This window comes from Phasianus colchicus, chromosome 11 (assembly GCF_987193195.1).
Source record: "Phasianus colchicus chromosome 11, bPhaCol1.hap1.1, whole genome shotgun sequence".
Lineage (NCBI taxonomy): Eukaryota > Metazoa > Chordata > Aves > Galliformes > Phasianidae > Phasianus > Phasianus colchicus.
Window position 1 is genome coordinate 2,486,879 of NC_143446.1, and position 17,631 is coordinate 2,504,509.

The window sequence follows — 17,631 nt, forward strand, 5'->3', positions numbered from 1 at the left end:
TGGATGGTTGGACTGGATGATCTTATAGGTCTTTTCCAACCTTAGTGATTCTGTGATTCTGTGAACTCATTTTTATAGTGAAAAGATTGGTGAGTTTTGGGATGAGTGTTTTATATGCAACTGGAAGAATTGCAGAACTGCAGAATGGCTGAGGTTGGAAAGGACCTGTGGAGTTTGTCTGGTCCAATCTCCTTACTCTTGCTGGGTTCCTGAGAGCATGTTACCCAGGACAGTGTACATATGGCTTTTAAACAACTCCAGGGAAAGAGTCCACAGCCTTTCTAGGCAACCAGTGCTGAGTCACCCTGTCTGGAAAGAAATTCTTCCTCATATTCATTTGCAACTTCCTATCTGCAAACTTTCTGTTTGTTCCCAGTGCTTCTCGTCCTGTTTTTGAACCACAGTGACAGGTTGTGAGCATCCTGTTGGAGCATTAGGAATGTCTGCTGTTGCCTAAAACTACTTTGCTTTATGGTGCAGTAAATGCAAATTAAAACCGTATTATTATTATTTTTTCTGCTCTGCATAAGTATTTTTCTTCTTCCATCTTCTGTTTCACCTGATTTGGCATTTGCCTGTGGTTACACCAAGGCTTGTGTCACAGCTGCTGTTAGTGAACTTGTGTATTCTTGGAACAGGAGCCAGCAGGAGTTGTGGCTCTCAATGAAGCTGTAGTTTGGTCTGTGAGAACGTTGCTTTGGCTCATGATGAAGATCAGGTGGAAATGGTTCTTGGAGGCAATGTGTCTGATGGGCTGTGGATGCAGAAATGAGTAAACAGAAATACAGCAGTCTAAGCAGGTGTTTTAAGTTGTAATAATCCTGTTCTGTGTCCTACAACCTGCAGCACTGTAGCTCTGGAAGATACAAGGAACGGAAAATCAAACCTGTCTTGGACCGATGCTGTCTGTGTTGTTTTCTGCTGTCTTTTTCATCCTGCTCCTTGTGTCTTTGATTGTGGAGTGATTTCATTGTGTTCTGCATCCATGATTGTTTGCCTATCCCTAAAAACATATCTAGTCAATGCAAATATCTGGTCAGTTGGGATGCTCTGAATGTAACTTAACAGTGCTTTTGACTGGCCTTTCTGAAATAGCATGTGAGCCTTTACGTCCTCCAACTGGACCTTGAAAGAAGTACTCTTGATATTTTTAATAAATGTGATCGTGTAAGAAAGGAAATGAGTTCTAAGCATGTTTCTTTTTCAGGCATTGTTGGGTCAATCACATGTACTTTAGTCTTATGAGATCTTAGAGTTCTTTTTTTCCCACATCCTTTCTTTTTCCACACCAAAATCAGCCAACTAATCCTAAAGGACTAGATCTTTCTATTCTATTAGATTGCTTGCCTAATCCAGTAAGGATGGTAGTTACTGCTAACGAGTTCCAAATAGCACCCTACCAAAACACTTTAATGATGTGTCAGAGAATTATTTTCCTTTATTTTTTTTTTGTATCAGTCCTGTAAAAACTATGGTATTTACAGTAGTAGTTTTGCCAGACAATGTCTTAGTGAAACTATGATTAAAGTTTAAATCTCTTTCTGCTCAGCCATGTACTGCTTTTATACAGTTGTCTCCCTTTAAATCCCTAAGATATTGCTTGAGTGAGATACAGAAGCAATAGACAAATGAATAAAGTTGTGGTTTTTGTTTGTTTTTGTTTGTTTCTCCATCAAGAACATATGTAATCATAGAACCATTAAGGCTGTAAAAGACCACTATAATTGTAAAGTCCAGCCATGAGCCCATCCCCATCCGCTCACTGACCACGTCCCTCAGTGCCACATCTCCACAGTTCTGCAACACCTTCAGGGATGGTGACCCCACCACCTCCCTGGGCAGCCTGTACCAATGCATTACTGCTCTTTCTTGGAAGAAATTCTTCCTAATTTCCAATCTGAACCTCCCCCTAAAGAAGGTCTGCACATCTGCCAGACTCACAGCTCGGCACTTCTGCCCCATTGCTTGTGTACCAGCACCTGCTTTGCAAACGACTCTATGAAATAAACATGTCCTGAACCAGTATCAGAAAAAGATTGTTATTTTTCTGTTTAAGAGACTGTGAAATGACATTTCTAGTAGAAGCTATTTGTTGTTTTGCCATAGTGCTGATGAACTGAAAACTTCTTGTAATTATGATACTGCCATAGTAGGACCTGCTGTCAAACTGATCTTTATTCCTAGAGGAGTTTTGAGATCTTGGTGCAGGTATGTCCCATGTAGCTTTTGGGAAGAGAAAGACACCTAGGGTTTCTTGGCAGGCAAAGATGTGCACACTCTGTACTTGCCTGTGGAAAATCTACAAAGTTTTCTATTATTTAGGTGTTAAGGTGCTTTAGGAGGCTAACATCATTGACATAGTCTCTGAGACTTGCTGTCTAGTGTTTTTTCTCTTTGCTAAGTTGATGTTATTGTATATTTACTCTTTACCAATAACCAGGGGCACTGTGTTGCAGACTTCGTACAGCATGGTGGGCTTCAGGGGGGATGAATAGATTTTCAGTTTTAAGTTTGCTGAGTTAGCAGTGAGACCTGAGGAGAGCAATTCTAGGCTGGAATGGAATTTATCCATGTAAACTGGTTGTCTGGTGTTCTTATCAGGGACAGTTTTCCCTCCCTACGTATGGGGAGGAGCAATGGCTTGTATAAATTTCAGCAGCATGGGGATGCTTTCATTTGAGATGTGTTTTCATCAGGTTAGAGCTGGCCTCTCCTTGCAGCCAGCTGTGAGCTGTGGAGGGGAAGCAAGGCAAAGAACAAAGCATTTCTTGAAGATGGGATCAGTTTTATTGCTGTGGGTGCAGTGTGCACACATCTGAATTCTGCCTCCTATTTACAGATCTTTTGCTCTTGCTGATGAAGGAGGTCTTAGAAAAACAGCATCTGACTGGGGACACAAACATTCTTCTTGCTATAAGTAAAGTGTTTGTCCCTTGCAGAGTCCCTACAGCCTCTTCTTGTCTTTGGAGCATGCATTTCATCCCTTTTTCAGAAGCCCAGGAGTAAAGACAAATTGCAGTTTGTGGTGGTTGCTTTTTTTTCCCTCTTTTTTTTTTTTTCTTTTCTTTTAACTGTTGAATATAGAAGTAGACATGAGAATGCTGAGTGGGTATAGGTAGGTAGACGGATCTATGTCTCCACCCATGGTCCCTTAAGGCTTCTCATGATTGCCATGAAGTCCCACTAACCCTTCCTGTTGCAAAATGAGCACTGCTCTAATTTTATTGCAAGCTTGGATTTTTCCTAAGTCCTGAGCTGGGTCAACATTTTGCTACAGGAAAAGAGCTAGGTGTCAGGGGGATGAAATATGTATGGGTTTCCTTTAAGTCATAGGTCACAGGGCTTTTCTGCCTAATCGGTAGGGTGCTACTTGATATTCAGACTGCCTCTGTTTTCCAATGAAAAAGTGATGAGATAAGCTTCCTCCATAGAAGTTCCATGCATTTCCTTAGTATGTGTTTATTTGGCTTTGCAGATTGTGTGGCCTTTTTCTCTGCAGCTGTTGCATTATCTTGGGAGCTGAAATGTCAGATCAAGCCAATGCAAGGGTATGAATTGCTAATTAAATACAGTGTGTGCAATGCATCAGTGAAATGTAAAAGTATGCATGAAGCTGTTGGAAGCTGTGTTGCCAAATGGAGAATGAAAAGTAGCTCCGTTTTAATTGGAGGAGAACTAAGACAAGTTGCCTTTTTTTCTTTTCAACACAGCAAGTGGCTCAATGGATTCATGCCTGATGATCTGGAGTATGAAACCTCAGATGAGAGCCTATCGCCTTGTGGGACACAAAGATGCAGTGATGTGTGTTCAGTTTTCCCCTTCTGGCCACCTTGTAGCTTCGGGCTCCAGAGATAAAACAGTCTGCTTATGGGTTCCCAGCACGTAAGTATCTATTCCCTCTGTGTCTCCTTTTGTGTTTAACTCTGCCGTGGGATTTTTACCTCTTGAGAGCAGTTCTCCAGGTCTGGGACTGAGGAAAGAACAGTTCTATGCAGCAGCTCAGACAGAGAAGAGATAATTCAGTCTTGAAATGCCACTGGAAATGAAATTGAAGCCCCTTAAAAAGCTTAAAGTCACAGAATCACAGAATCACTAAGGTTGGAAAAGACCTATAAGATCATCCAGTCCAACCATCCACCTATCACCAATGGTTCTCGCTAAACCATATCCCTCAACACAACATCCAAACGTTCCTTGAACACCTCCAGGGTTGGTGACTCCACCACCTCCCTGGGCAGCCCATTCCAGTGCCTGACCACCCTTTCAGAGAAGTAGTATTTCCTAATATCCAGCCTGAATCTTCCCTGGCACAGCTTGAAACCATTCCCTCTAGTCCTATCACCAGTTATACGGGAGAAGAGGCCGACCCCCAGCTCGCTACAACCTCCCTTCAGGAAGTTATAGAGAGCAATGAGGTCTCCCCTGAGCCTCCTCTTCTCCAGACTGAACAATCCCAGCTCCCTCAGCTGCTCCTCATAACGCCTGTGCTCCAGACCCCTCACCAGCTTTGTTGCCCTTCTTTGAACACGCTCCAGGGCGTCACTAATGTTGCCCCTTTTTCCCTGCCCTTGTCAGTCTCTTGTAGTAAACCAATCCTTTGCTTCTCTGCTAATTGAAAGCAAGATGCTTAAACTCCAGCTGGAGTATAGCAATGGAGATAACTGTTCTGTGAGCAGGGTGAATTTACTTACATTTTCAGTTCCTTACTTGCCTCTTCCCATAAAGATTTCAATTTTTGAGTAGAGGCCTTAGTTCCCTTGAATGGCTGTCCAAGCTGATGACTTGCCTGGGTTGACCTGAGTGAAGAGGAATTGTCTTGAGCTGCATATAAAGTATATAATATTGTTAATGTATATATGCTGCAAAACCTCTTATTTTTTTTTGTTAAAGCATTAAAAAACCAAAAACCATAACACTAGCAGGATATTTGACCTTGTTTTAGTGGAACTAATGCATCAGTCTGGTTCATTGGAAGTGATTGCAGTTTTCAGTGAGTTCCCAAGGTTTTCAGCAGAGATTTTTGATGAGATTTTACTCTAAGTTTCATCCTTGAAAACAGTTGTTCACAAGTTTATGTACTGCCAAAAAGCCATGACATGAGCAAGGCAGATTGTGAAGCCAGGGACATCTTCCTCTGGTAAGATGAAACTTATAAAAGTCTGGTAAAGAGACATAATCAGATTTCTCTTTCAGATGAATATCTGATGGCAACCCTATACATTCCAATTTAAAATTTGCAGATAATGTATATTATGTCAACTGAAAATGGAGTCACAGATACACAAAAAAATTGATGATTCTTTCAGCAGTCTTGAAACCTGTTCTCATATTCCTTTATCAAAATGAAAAACAAGGCTGCATGTTTTTTGCTTTTCACAAGACTGTGTTTAGCCAATGTATCTGTAGTGGAAATGCTCAGTCACAACCTGAAACAGTGTTTGAGCACCTGGTGGGAAGGCAGGGCCAAACCAGGGGAGCTCAGGTGCAAGCAATGCACTTGGATAACTGGAAGGGGTGGAGCCAGGATCCATCCTTTCCCAGACCTCATTTAAGGGTTGTCAGTGGTGCTGAGGATATCTCTTGCTGGAGAGCCCTGCCTACCTGAAACCTTTCCAAAGGTAAGCAGCTCTTTTCCTTTATTTTTGCATCTATGGTTGCTGCATTTGGACTTACTCTCATTTGTTGTAGCCAAACATTTTGCCACCCTGCTATCATCATCCCATTATAGCATTACAGGATTAAAATACATAGTTATTAACTGGAGTCAGCCCTGTGCTGTGCCTGCCTTGTGCCCTGTTTTCACCCCAGGCAACGTTAATAGCACACCTTAACTCATTTGTCAAGTTCTTGGCAGACACTGAGAATCTTCATAGCTTCTTTTGTTTTACTGTTATGTCGTATTTCATGTGAGATACAAGAACACAAGCAGGAGAGAGCAGAGCTTCTGCCTCAAAACTTAATTTTGCTGCAAGTAAAGCCTTTTGTGGCTGAGGTACAGAAAAAGAACTCCCAGTTTTTCCTCTAGCTTCTTGTGGAATTGTTTTTTTCTTTTTTTTTGAGAATGGGCAAACATATAAAGAGGTGTTTGAGGTCCCTTTGCTTCTGAGCTTATTGACTGATGTTATTAAAGGCTAATAAAGTGTTTCTAGAACCCAGGGGTGAAGCAGACCTGAAATCTGTGGTAGTAAAATAAAAGGGTTTTAAAAAACAAACAAAACAAATATTCCCCAGTTTTAAACCTTCAGGAGCCTGCAAAAGCATTTTTAGTTATTTAGGTTTTGTTGAGCTCTGCTGTCTATGAAATACCTGCCGAAAGTTTTATTTGACGATACATTAAAGAATAAGCAGCCTATGCTGTGGAGCTGTTAGGTTTTGAAAGTGTCTTTTAAAATTCTATCATAATGTTTGCTAGGGTAATATTCTCTCTGTCCCCTAAGCTAAGTTAAATTTGTATCCTCATTTCCAACTACTCACCAATCATCATAGAATCACAGATTTGCCAAGGTTGGAGAAAACCTCTAAGATCATCCAGTGCAACCATCTACTTGTCACCAATGTTTCCCACTAAATCATGTCCCTCACTACAAAAGCTAACATTTCTTGAATACCCCCAGGTTTGGTGGCTGCACCACTCCCTTGGCAGCCTGTTCCAGTGCCTGGCCATTCTTTTGGAGAAGAAGCATTTCCTAACATCCAACCTGAATCTCCCCTGGTGCAACTCAAAGCCATTCCCATTTGTCCCATCACTAGTGAGAGAAGAAGCCAACCTCACCTCACCACAACCTCCCTTCAGGGAGTTATAGAGAACAGTAAGGTTCCTCTGTGAGCCTCATTTTAACCCCTTCATACCTAGTTTAAAGCCCTCTAAGTGGGCACTGCGTGCTCCTGTGCTAGAATCTGTTTTCCTCCTTTGAGACAGATGAGACTCAACTGCAGCCGTCTGGCCAGGTGCCAAGTAAACCACTTTGTGGTCAAAAAAAACCTGCCAAATTCCTTGCACCAGTCTCTCAGCTACCAGAGATGGATTTTCCTGGTCCTTTCAGTATCCCTTCCTGCCACTGAAGGGATAGAGGAAAATACAAGCTGTATGCCCACTCTATCCTCTAACTACCCCAGTCCCCTGAAGTCCTTTTTGGTAGTCCTCAGACTTCAGTCAGCAACTCCATCGCTGCCGGCCTGAACTGTCAGTAGTGGATAATAGAGAGAGGGGCAAACCAGACAAGGAAGTTTAGTAGAAATAACCCTGGCCTTGGTGTTAGGGAGGCAGCACACTTCACTGCAGGTAGGGTAGGGCCAACATATAGGGCCCTCTGATCCTCTTACAGGGAGTCACCTATAGCAGTCATCCTGCTGTCCTTGGTGAAGGCAGTCTTGAGATGTGGAGTTGACCTTCTCACTCTGGATAGCCTCATGGGTGGACCTCCCACTGCATCCTCACTCACCTCTGCCTCAGGTTCCAGAGCCTCCAACTGTTATGTTGGTGCACCTGGGGAGCTCAGTAGGTTGGGATGAGGGTTGCCTTTGCTGTCAAGCTGAGAAAATAAAAATGAAGGTACTGCCATACTGGAATAATGCATGAAGTGGAGGGAGTAAGTACTGGCTCCAGCTCCCATGCCCAACAGTCCATGTAATATAAAGTCCTCTCACGGAAGAGGTATCAGATATTAAACTGCCAAGATATTAAAAGGCCAAGAAGCGATCATGACACTCACCTGAAACTGATGCCTGACCTCTTGTAAAAATCCCTAGAACTCACTTTGTATTCTGAATGAGTTACATATCTGAGGCAGATGTGTTGTTTTCACTTGACTAAAGTATGGCACCTTCTTCTAGTGTAAATCTCAGTGTATCTGTTAACTACAGAATTATTACAGTGATTTCATAACAATGTAATGACTATACAATGAATACGGTAGAAGTTTAATGCAGTTAAAACTGAATTCATAGTAAAAAAGAATTAAATGTGCACATTATAATTTAAATTATAGTTAACTTCAGCTTAGTTAAACTTTCCTGAAATTAATAATCTCAATGGCATGTCAGCCTGTATGTTATTTAGAGACACAAGGGTAATGATGTTTGATAAAATTTTAAACTTTGCAACTCATTCTGGAGTAATAGAAGAGACTAACAGTGTCATTCTGATGTCTTCAGAACTGTGCTGCTTGCTTGTATATAATATTGGAGAGGAATAATAGAATAGAGTAGTTCACTTAGAAAGGACCTATGAAGGTAATTGAGTCTACTGTCTGACCCCTGCATGCTATTTGTAGCTTTTTTTCAACATGCATAATGTTGGCTAGCTTCCAGTCAGCAGGGACTTCCCCATGCTTTCGGTAAACTGTTGAGAGGGTTCCAGCTACAACATCACTAACTGCCTCAGCCAGTTGGATAAATTCCATCAGAGCTGATGGACTTACATTCAGCTGGTACCACTGGTCCTATACAGTTCTGGTGACCACAGATGGAAAGTTATTGCTCTGCCAGCCGTGGTCCTCCAACTCAGAGGATTTGGCAGCCCACACTTTATCATTGGTGTTAAAAACAGAGACACAGAAACACATTAAAGCCTTTGCATTTTCCTCATCCTTACTTGTTAGTGACCATCAAGTTTCAATCCTATGATTCTTTGTTTTCCTCTGTCTCTTGCTGTTAACATACATTAAAGGTGTTTGTTTTTTTTTTCCTGACATACCCTGGCCAAGGTGAGCTCTGGCTTTTCTTGTGTTCTTCCCACAGATGTGAACCACTGCTTTATCATCTCCCTGTGAAGCCTGACTGTGCTTCTGGAGTTGATATACTTTCTTTTTCTGCGGATGTTCAGGGAGGAGTTATCTGTGCAGCCTTACCACCCTTCTGCCCTGCTTGCTTGACTCGTGGCGCAGTGGGATTATGTGCTCCTGGGCTTCTAGGCACACCTCAGTCTTCTGGAGAGTCAGTTTCCAAGGGACCCTGCTCGCTGTCTCCATTAGTAGCTTCAAGTTTGTTCCCTTAAAATCCAGGGTGGCAACTCTTCTATCTTCTCATTACACCAAAAGTTTTGAACTTCATTTCATTTCATGACCGCAGTGGCTGAGACAGCTACCTACTGTCACGTCTCCAATAAGGCCTTCTCTGTTCTGAAACAACAGACCTAGGAGGGCCTTTGCTACTTGTCATTTCAGCACTTGTCAGAGGACATTACCTTCAGTATGCTTCAGAAATTTCCTAGATGTGTTCGTTGGGGCAGAGCAGTGGTTCCACCTGATGGGAGATTTCAGCTTCCCAGACAGAAGGACGATTTGCACAAGCTTGTTATATTTCTGGGAAGCTAACATATAAATAAAAAGAGTAGGGGTGTAATGGCAAAACTGCACTTCAGTGATGCTGTCTTAGTAATTTAGGGATGATCTCTGTGATCTAAACTATATCTGTGGCTGTCATGTCAGAAAAGTGCTAGTGTGACAGGCAAATTATTGGCATATCAGTTGTGAAATATCTCGGTGTGTGGCAGCTTTAATATGTTTATTTAGTGTTCCTTGTTAGCTTGTTTTCTTTAGACACAACTGAAACAAGAGGCGTTGAGGTTGAGTCAGATTTGTGATTTGTTTGCTTGCTACTTGTTTTGTAGAGTTGTTAAAGGGGAGGGAGAAGCCATACCTTGGTCTGTTTGTTGGTCAGGACTTTGTTTCTGAAGAGTCTGGAGCTTTGTAGTTGCTTTTGAGGAGGATATATTACTAACTGAATGCTACCCTGGTGTGTGGATTTTTCCTTGTTTTTTGGGGGGGAGGGAAGCCATGTTAATGAATTTTACAATTTTATTTCTCTGCTGTGAAATTTTACCAGATCTCAGAATGTTCTCTGGTTTTGTACAAAAAGAAAACTTTGCCGAGAAGAAACTTTTACTGTTCTTTGCCTTCTGGCAATTAAGGATTAAATAAAACTTGGAAGCTTTGGCCTTTCTGAAGAGGGTGGGGGTATTGCTGAGAAGCATATAGTATGATTTTCTGCTTTTTAGTTTCAGTAGTGCCAGGGAGCTCAGCGTATGGCAACAGAATCCAGTTTTCCAGAAGACTCAGTAGAATGCTAGGCTGTTAAGGAGAGTGGGAGTAAAACATGTCTCTGTTGTCCTTTTCATTGCATTTGTGATAGTAAAGAATACATTGTGCGTACATGAGACTCTTGGTCCAAAATACCTGTTGAAGCTCAAAATATGTTGCCTCTTGCATTTATTTGTAAATGTTGGAGAAAGAAGAATTAGCTGTACCTTGTCTTTTGTCTAGCCTGACTGCATTAACATTAATATTACTCTGCGCTGTACAACAGCAGTAATTCTGGATTCAGTTGTGTTAATTCTCCTATGATGCTACATCTGAAGCTGTCAGCTGGAGCTTTGGCCACTGCAGTACTGAACGTCAGCTAGTTGCCTTCTTGGCTTTACCTGGATGAGCTGTAGAAACACCTCTGTTTTCATCTGTATTGCAGTGAAGGAGCTGGTTAGCAGTAGAGAATCCCAGCCACTCCTCTTGTGTTCATGGTTCTGTAAATGTTTTAAATTGTTGCACAAATTAACAATAGCATTTTTGCCCTTTTCTGGGCCATGCATTTCAAGTTGGATTGGGGCTCCAGTATTGTAGTAGAACAACTTGATAGAACAACTTTTAGCTTTGTGTTCTGTACAATTTGTGAAACTTGAACTTGTTTGAGTTTGGGCAAAGAAATAATGGTTAATAGCACTTCATAGACATACAGAAGCTTCATTACAGTACCTGAAAATATGTCTTTGCTGTGCTGCTCTGAGCTCTGAAATGTTCTTTCCTTCTGTATAGCAAAGGAGAATCTACTGTGTTCAAGGCTCACACAGCAACTGTAAGAAGTGTTCATTTCTCCAGCGATGGCCAGTCCTTAGTTACAGCTTCTGATGACAAAACAATCAAAGTGTGGACAGTTCACAGGCAGAAGTTTTTGTTCTCACTCAATCAACACATAAATTGGGTTCGTTGTGCCAGGTAAGTACAGCGCTCTGTTGGTGATTTATCCTTCAAAATAGAAACTGAGCATTGTGGTCTCATGATTCAAATGTGTCGAGTGACTGAAATGTGTTGTGAATCTCCAGAGAGAGGCCTCAGATAGCAGTTGTGTACCCATTTTATATTTCTTTAGTGATTTTTTCTGCTTAGTCCTGTCTTTCATTTTATGTCTGTCATGAGTTTTGTATCCTGAATTTACCAACAGAGGTAAATGAAGGATTGTAATATAATTGGTTTTGCATCTTGGTTGTCTTCAGTCTTGTCATGCATCTGTTCATAAAGGGTCATCGGTGCCTCATCATTAGTATTTGGTTAAGAAGAATGCTTACAATTACATAATAATAATCTAAAGTGTTTTGGTGCGTCATGTCATTCATTTTACATATTCAGAAAGTTTAGCTAATGATCTTTGCTTTTTCTGTGATAACAAGCAGGTACACAGAATGCTGAAAGGGCTGCTGTTATGAAATTATCATTTCCTTGTTACTGCCTTAAAAAGTCAGTTTTCAGTGATCTATCATAGTTCTGAGGAATTTTTATGTGTATATATATTTAGGATAAAGCTGCAGGTTTCTATAAGTGTGATAATTTCATTAGATACTTTCATGGTGGCAGTGACCTATAGTACTATAGATGTCCGCAGAAGAGAAGGTGGGGTGTGTTTTCTGCCATGCACGATGATCTTCACTTATACTCAAGTCCTGATCATATTATATTTGCTTCTCAAGCTGTATGTTGATCTCCTCTTATATTAAGCTCCCTTCTAAAAATTTCACATACATTCATTTGATGCAGGAGAATGATGAAGCTTCTCCTCTAAGAGCTGTTGTCTTGGAAGTAATTACATTGCTGTGAATAGTTGTGGCAAAAATAGGAATTGTTTTTAGTCAGGATAGAGAAACAACTTGAGATTCATTTGAAACAAGTAGGACAGGGGACTGAAGACTTGCCTGGAGATGATGCAATGCACTCGTGGCATTAGGGATAGTTTGAGGGCTTACAGGTAGTTTTTTTTCCCTCAGCTTCTGACAATTGTATTTTCAGTCTAACTAACATCCGTGTGGCTTCCTGAAGGATGAAGTGTGTGTTTACAGACTGACAAAGCTGGCTAAATCCAGTTGATCCTGGACACCTTTAATTTTGGTACACTTCTTAATTGCCATAACTCTTCTTCTAGATTCTCTCCTGATGGACGATTAATAGCATCAGCTAGTGATGATAAAACTGTCAAACTGTGGGATAAAACTAGCAGAGAATGTATACATTCCTTCTGTGAGCATGGGGGGTAAGTACCTGCCAGGGTGTAAGGACTGGCCTTGTTGTGATTGTTGAAGTGGGGATGTGTGATGAATGTTCATCTGTTTTTGTTACTGCAGCTGGAGATTCCTTCCCTGGAAATAATTTCCACCTCTTAGGGAAACATTAGTACCTTTTACAGTAGGCAGCCATCAGAGAATGAAATGCAAAAAGAGCATCTGGAATTGCTCTGATCTTGTTCTAAGTTGAAGTGAACTAAAAGCAAAAATGCTTTGGATGCTTTGTTGCATCCTCAGAGTGACAAAGAGTTGCTCAAAAAAATTTCTTTTTTTTTCAGTTGTCAAATGTGGAAATTTTGTTTCATACAAGATGTTGAGCTGCATCAAAAGTTAATTTGTCAAGAAATACAAAATGAGTCCTTAGAGTACTGAGATGGGCCTGTTCCCAGCTTCTCAAGTGGTCATTAATTTTACCCAATTTCGTGCAAGATGTACTTCACTAAAGATTAAGTTTTTTACTGTAGTTTTGTGTTTAAAAAAAAAAAAAAAGAAGAAGAAAAATGATTGCATACAAGTCCAGAAAGGAAGTTGGTCTCTACTCCACTGTCTTGTGAGTAGCAGTATGGGATTTGAGGCAGAAATTCAATTCAGTTCTATCTTTAAAATTAGTTAAGACTAAGAAATACTGCTAAATTAGAAAAGGGCACATATTATGTAGACATATACACTTCAAAATGTTCTATGGTCAGATCCATCAAATTTCAGGAGGCTCTTAACACCTACAGCTCCTAACACAGCAATAATGAAGAGCTTTGGAGGCAGTTATTTTGAGATATGATCCTGCAGCCTGCTTGGGTTTATGAGCTTGGTCCTAAATGAAATTTGCCAGTGTGAATTTTCAATTTATTTCCTCCTTTCCACAATGTTCACTGTATCGTCATGTCGTTTTCTTTCCTGAAAAGCCAACTTTTTGATCTCAACCAAAGCTGAATATAAACAGTTGGATTTAACTACAATTTGCAGGTTTGCAAATCACGTGGAGTTTCATGCCAGTGGTACATGCATTGCTGCAGCTGGTACAGATAACACTGTGAAGGTGTGGGATGTTAGGATGAACAGACTCCTCCAACATTATCAAGGCAAGTTAAGATCTTTGAAAAACCTGACCTGTCCATGTTTTGGTATGGATTGTCTAAAGTTCCAGGAATGTCTGTCACCTGTTTTTGCAGGAAGGTTGTGGCTTAGGCCCACAAGGGGAAGCCTTTCCTCACCAGCCTCCTGCTTTGCTTTGCTCTAGCTCAGAGATTAATTCTTGGCTATGGATAAGAAATGCTTTTGTTCTGGTTTCTCTTTGCTCACTGTGGAGAGGGGAAAAAAAGCCAAAACACTGGAACTGTCCCATGTTGCAGGTGTGGTTTGGTGATACCTGCTTTGCCACTTAGCTTTTATTTACTTCAGGAAATGATGTGCAGTAAAAAAGATGTGGCATTTGCCACCTAATTAAAAAAAAAAAAAAAACCCAAAACAAAAACAGCAGCTTGTTTATCCTTGAAGTAGCTAGCTTTATATTTAGGAGGCTATACTTAATTTTTTTTCATCCTTACTTTCAGACCTATTCTTGTCAAATGGATTGATGCTGTTATTTGGTAGAACTGAGTATTGATAACAGACCTTCCCCATCCCTGCAAGCTGCTTTGAGTTTATTTTATTATTTTGTGCATATTAGTTGAGCCTAAATTTGGCTGCTCTTCCTTTACCATTAATGCTTTATGCAAAAAGAAGTTGGTGAGGAGCAGGAACAATCTGCAAATTTTTGAAGCCTTCAGTAATTTTCTGTGTATAGTGGGCTGTTCTGCTATTTGTATTTTGATCACACAATCTGACTTTTGCACTGAATGTGACATCATCATCATTGATAGTTTTCTTCTTGGGTTAAAATTATACATATATGTGTGTGTATGTGTATACACACATACATGTATGCACAAGCACACATATATATATATTCACATCTGTATATATGTATGTGTGCATATACAGTACTCCTCCACCTGGATTATGTTTTGTTCTTGGCTTATAAGTTTCAAGTGTATTGTTTCTTTGCAGCCAGGTCAAACAGTGTTTGAACTATTTAAATTTTAAACGTGTCTGAGCATCTCAAACTCTCGTATAAGGTTATTTTTATTTTACTTATTTCCATGGTTATTACTGACTCATAATCACTCCTAGTTCTGATAGTTAACAATCTCATGGAATAGAGCCTTTTGAGGATTGTTGTTCCAAATCTTTGTAATCATACCAGCTACATCATCATCAGTGAATGCTGATACTCATATTGTTGTGAACCTTACCATAACCTGGCAGTGCCTTTCTGAAGTTTTGCTGCTAACATGGGCAGCAAGTTTAAGTACTTTGGTGGTGTCAGATTGTCCCGTAACCTACTTTATCAGCTTTTCAACAGTGGCAAGGTTTGCAGTGCTTTTTCCCAGCCACCATATCATTTGGCTGAAAAATGGTCTCTTCCTGCTTTCCCCTTACTGCTGTTAAATTCTCTGAGTGTAATGTGGTTTAGGTTCAACTGCCAGGTTTACTTCTGACTTGGAGTTGTATATTTTGCCTGTTTCTTACCCTTACTAAATAGCTTTTTTGGCTGACACTCTTTCTATTGAAGAGATCTTTTCCTGTTATCAGTGTTCTTTTAGCAGCTACTGTGCAAGTCCTCATAATTAATTAAATTTTGAGCTTAAAGTTGTTGTGTAGCCAAAGAAATGTACAACTGCTGTTGGCCGATGCTTGGTGCACCGATGCAAGTACTTCAAGCTGCATTCATAACATATTTTCAAGATGAGTTTGTAAATTCTGCTCTATGAGGGGTTTCACATGGACCTTCTGGCTAAACCAGATACAATTTTGGGGCTTTCCCAGGTGGAGCTGCCCGCTCAGTCCCACTAGGGGGAGTCTCTTTCCTTTGTATGTGCTTACGCTGCCTGATTTTAGGGGGAATCCATTTTAAATATGCGGTCGCGCTGAGGAGTTAATGGCTAAGCAGCCCTGCTGCAGACTCTTATGTGTTGAAGTCTGGTTGTTTTCCAGAAAGGGGTAAGTCGTTTAGCTGTGCTGCTCCTGTTACCAGGCCTTGTTCCAACTATAACATTTGCAAAGGAAAATTGGATGTGGAGTGCAAACTGCAAAACTTCCTGCATGGTGTGTATTTAGAAAAGTAAAGATGCTCTGCTCCCATTTGCTGTTCAAAGTAAACAGATGCTTTACTCACTTGCCTAGTTAGTGCTAACTCTTTGTACAGCAAGTCAACCCCTAATTAAAATGATCAGCATTTATTACCTGAAGACTTTTTTTCCTGTATGAAGGTGTGTGTAGGGCATTTCACTTGCACGTCTGTGGAAACAGACTTAACCGAGTTATTCATTGCTGGTTCAAAAGAGCACTTGGTACATGTCTACACTTCAGACAGAGCTGTTGGTGGATAGCAGCTTCTGGCCTTGTGGCTGTGTCAGGTTCATACTGGGATTTTTTTTTTGCCTGCTTGTCACTACTTCTGTGTATTCAGTGCCTGCATGGCTGGAGTGACTCAGTATTCAGCAGCTAACTTGTAAATGCAATGATTGAGTGCGACATCCGTTGCTGAACTTATTTTTCTCAGGCTTTGTCAGCTAGAGTCAGCTTGTAACAGTGTGGCTGTGGGAGATGCCACCTTGTGCTGCACCCCAGATATTGGTTACAGTGTGAAATTGCTGCTGCTTCTGGGGGAGATGTTGTGAGCGTTTTTTTGGGAGGTATGAGTTGGTGTGGCAGAAGAAAGATGCAGTTTTCCCTGAGCTTAGGCAGACAAGAGCTGCTTGGGCAAGAAGCTGTGACTGCTTCCATGGGCACAGCCTGTGTTACTTCTTTCCATTATGAAAAGTTTTTTTAACAAAACTGGAAATACTGCATTGACTATCTGGAACTCCAAGGATGTATCATTAGTTTAATCTCTTTCTTATTTGATTCCTGTTAGGACTTGCTTTTGTTGGCATAATATGTGCTTGCTTGTATCTGAATATAGACAATGAAGGGACGAAGAATATTACAAATTCCTCAGAATAAAATTTTCCGGAAAAAACATGTATTTAGTGTTCTTTTAGAAGCTAAAATTCCACATACGCTTTTTGTCCAGTATGACATGATAAGGATGAAGGGTTGAGAGGAAGATCTAGCTGTCTGTTGTAGATGGTGTTCACCATCAACTGTGGAGAAGCTACCAGTCTTGTGTTAAGATGGTTTTTATCTGTGTGTTTTTTCAATCATGCAGCTCAAGAGGAACTGTGTTGTAAGAACTCAAGCTGAGTTAACTCTGAGAGTTTGAAAAGCATATGCATTCAGTTTCACAGTTGAGCAAGATTTTTTTTCAGATTCCTTCTTCACATTCACATGTAGGTGTGAAAGAATTGATCCTAATGTCTAAAATTGCATTTTACTTGTCCATTTTTAACAGGCAGTTTAGATCTGTCGTGTACATCAGGCTCCTAAGGGAGCATAGGTTTAGTTTGGAGGTGTTGAGAAGGGTTGTATCAGTAATAATAGTTTCAAGATAGAATATCTGTAGGGCAGTTGGTATAATTAAGAACAGTTGGATAGTTAAGCATAGTCTTACTATTCTATAATGTCACATACGCTTAGAAAGCTGTGGAGAAATGTATGTCTTGTAAATATATCCACAATATTTTGTAAAAGGTTGCAGGGAAAGAAGTTCTGTGTGAGGTAGATGCTTGATGTTGCAGTAATGTAGAAGTGTTTTTTCCTAGAGCACTTTCCTTAGCTCTCTTCAGAATAACTCTTAGGTTCCATGTTTGTTCAAAAAGAATTGCTTTATTGGAGTCATAGAATTGTAGAATCACCAGGGTTGGACAAGATCCTCAAGATTACACTCCTAACAGTTTGTCTACTCATTCTCGTTATTTTGATTTTTTTCTATGGTAGGGAATTGGATGGCTGAAGAAATAATGTTTGTATTGGACCATTTTCAATTTTGCCATTTCTTTTTTCCTAGTTCTTGCTACACCTAGCATTGGTTAGAGTCAGGGAGTAAATAAAGGACGACAGTTAAAAACAAAAGCAACCAAACGAACACCCTGCACAATACCAATGTTAAGTTTGTGTTTCAGCCTTCTCATTAATATATAAGCTTATAGATTCTATTCTAGAATTACTCGGCAACAAGAACAGCAGCTCACCTGTGGCCAGATATGTCAGCATCCCTCTCTGTCACAGAACTGTGTAACTCACTTGTGAATATAGTTACGTTATAGGGCTACACTGGAAGCTTTTATAGTCTTAAATCTCAGAATAACTGGCAAAGTTTCCTCTTT

General features: G+C 40.5%; 1 protein-coding gene across 4 annotated transcripts in view; it reads left to right on the top strand.

Annotated features, from left to right (window-relative positions):
• The window catches only part of POC1A (POC1 centriolar protein A), a 61,299-nt gene that overhangs the window by 2,824 nt on the left and 40,844 nt on the right, over positions 1–17,631 (top strand). For 3 of the 4 annotated variants that reach the window (XM_090147947.1, XM_031609437.2, XM_090147945.1), the window contains exons 3-6: positions 3,711–3,882; positions 10,809–10,988; positions 12,187–12,294; positions 13,289–13,404. In XM_090147947.1, the coding sequence (XP_090004073.1) occupies positions 3,711–3,882; positions 10,809–10,988; positions 12,187–12,294; positions 13,289–13,404 (576 nt within the window). Of the gene's footprint in view, positions 1–3,475; positions 3,549–3,710; positions 3,883–10,808; positions 10,989–12,186; positions 12,295–13,288; positions 13,405–17,631 lie in introns of all 4 variants that reach the window. The other variant, XM_090147946.1, reaches the window with a different exon arrangement.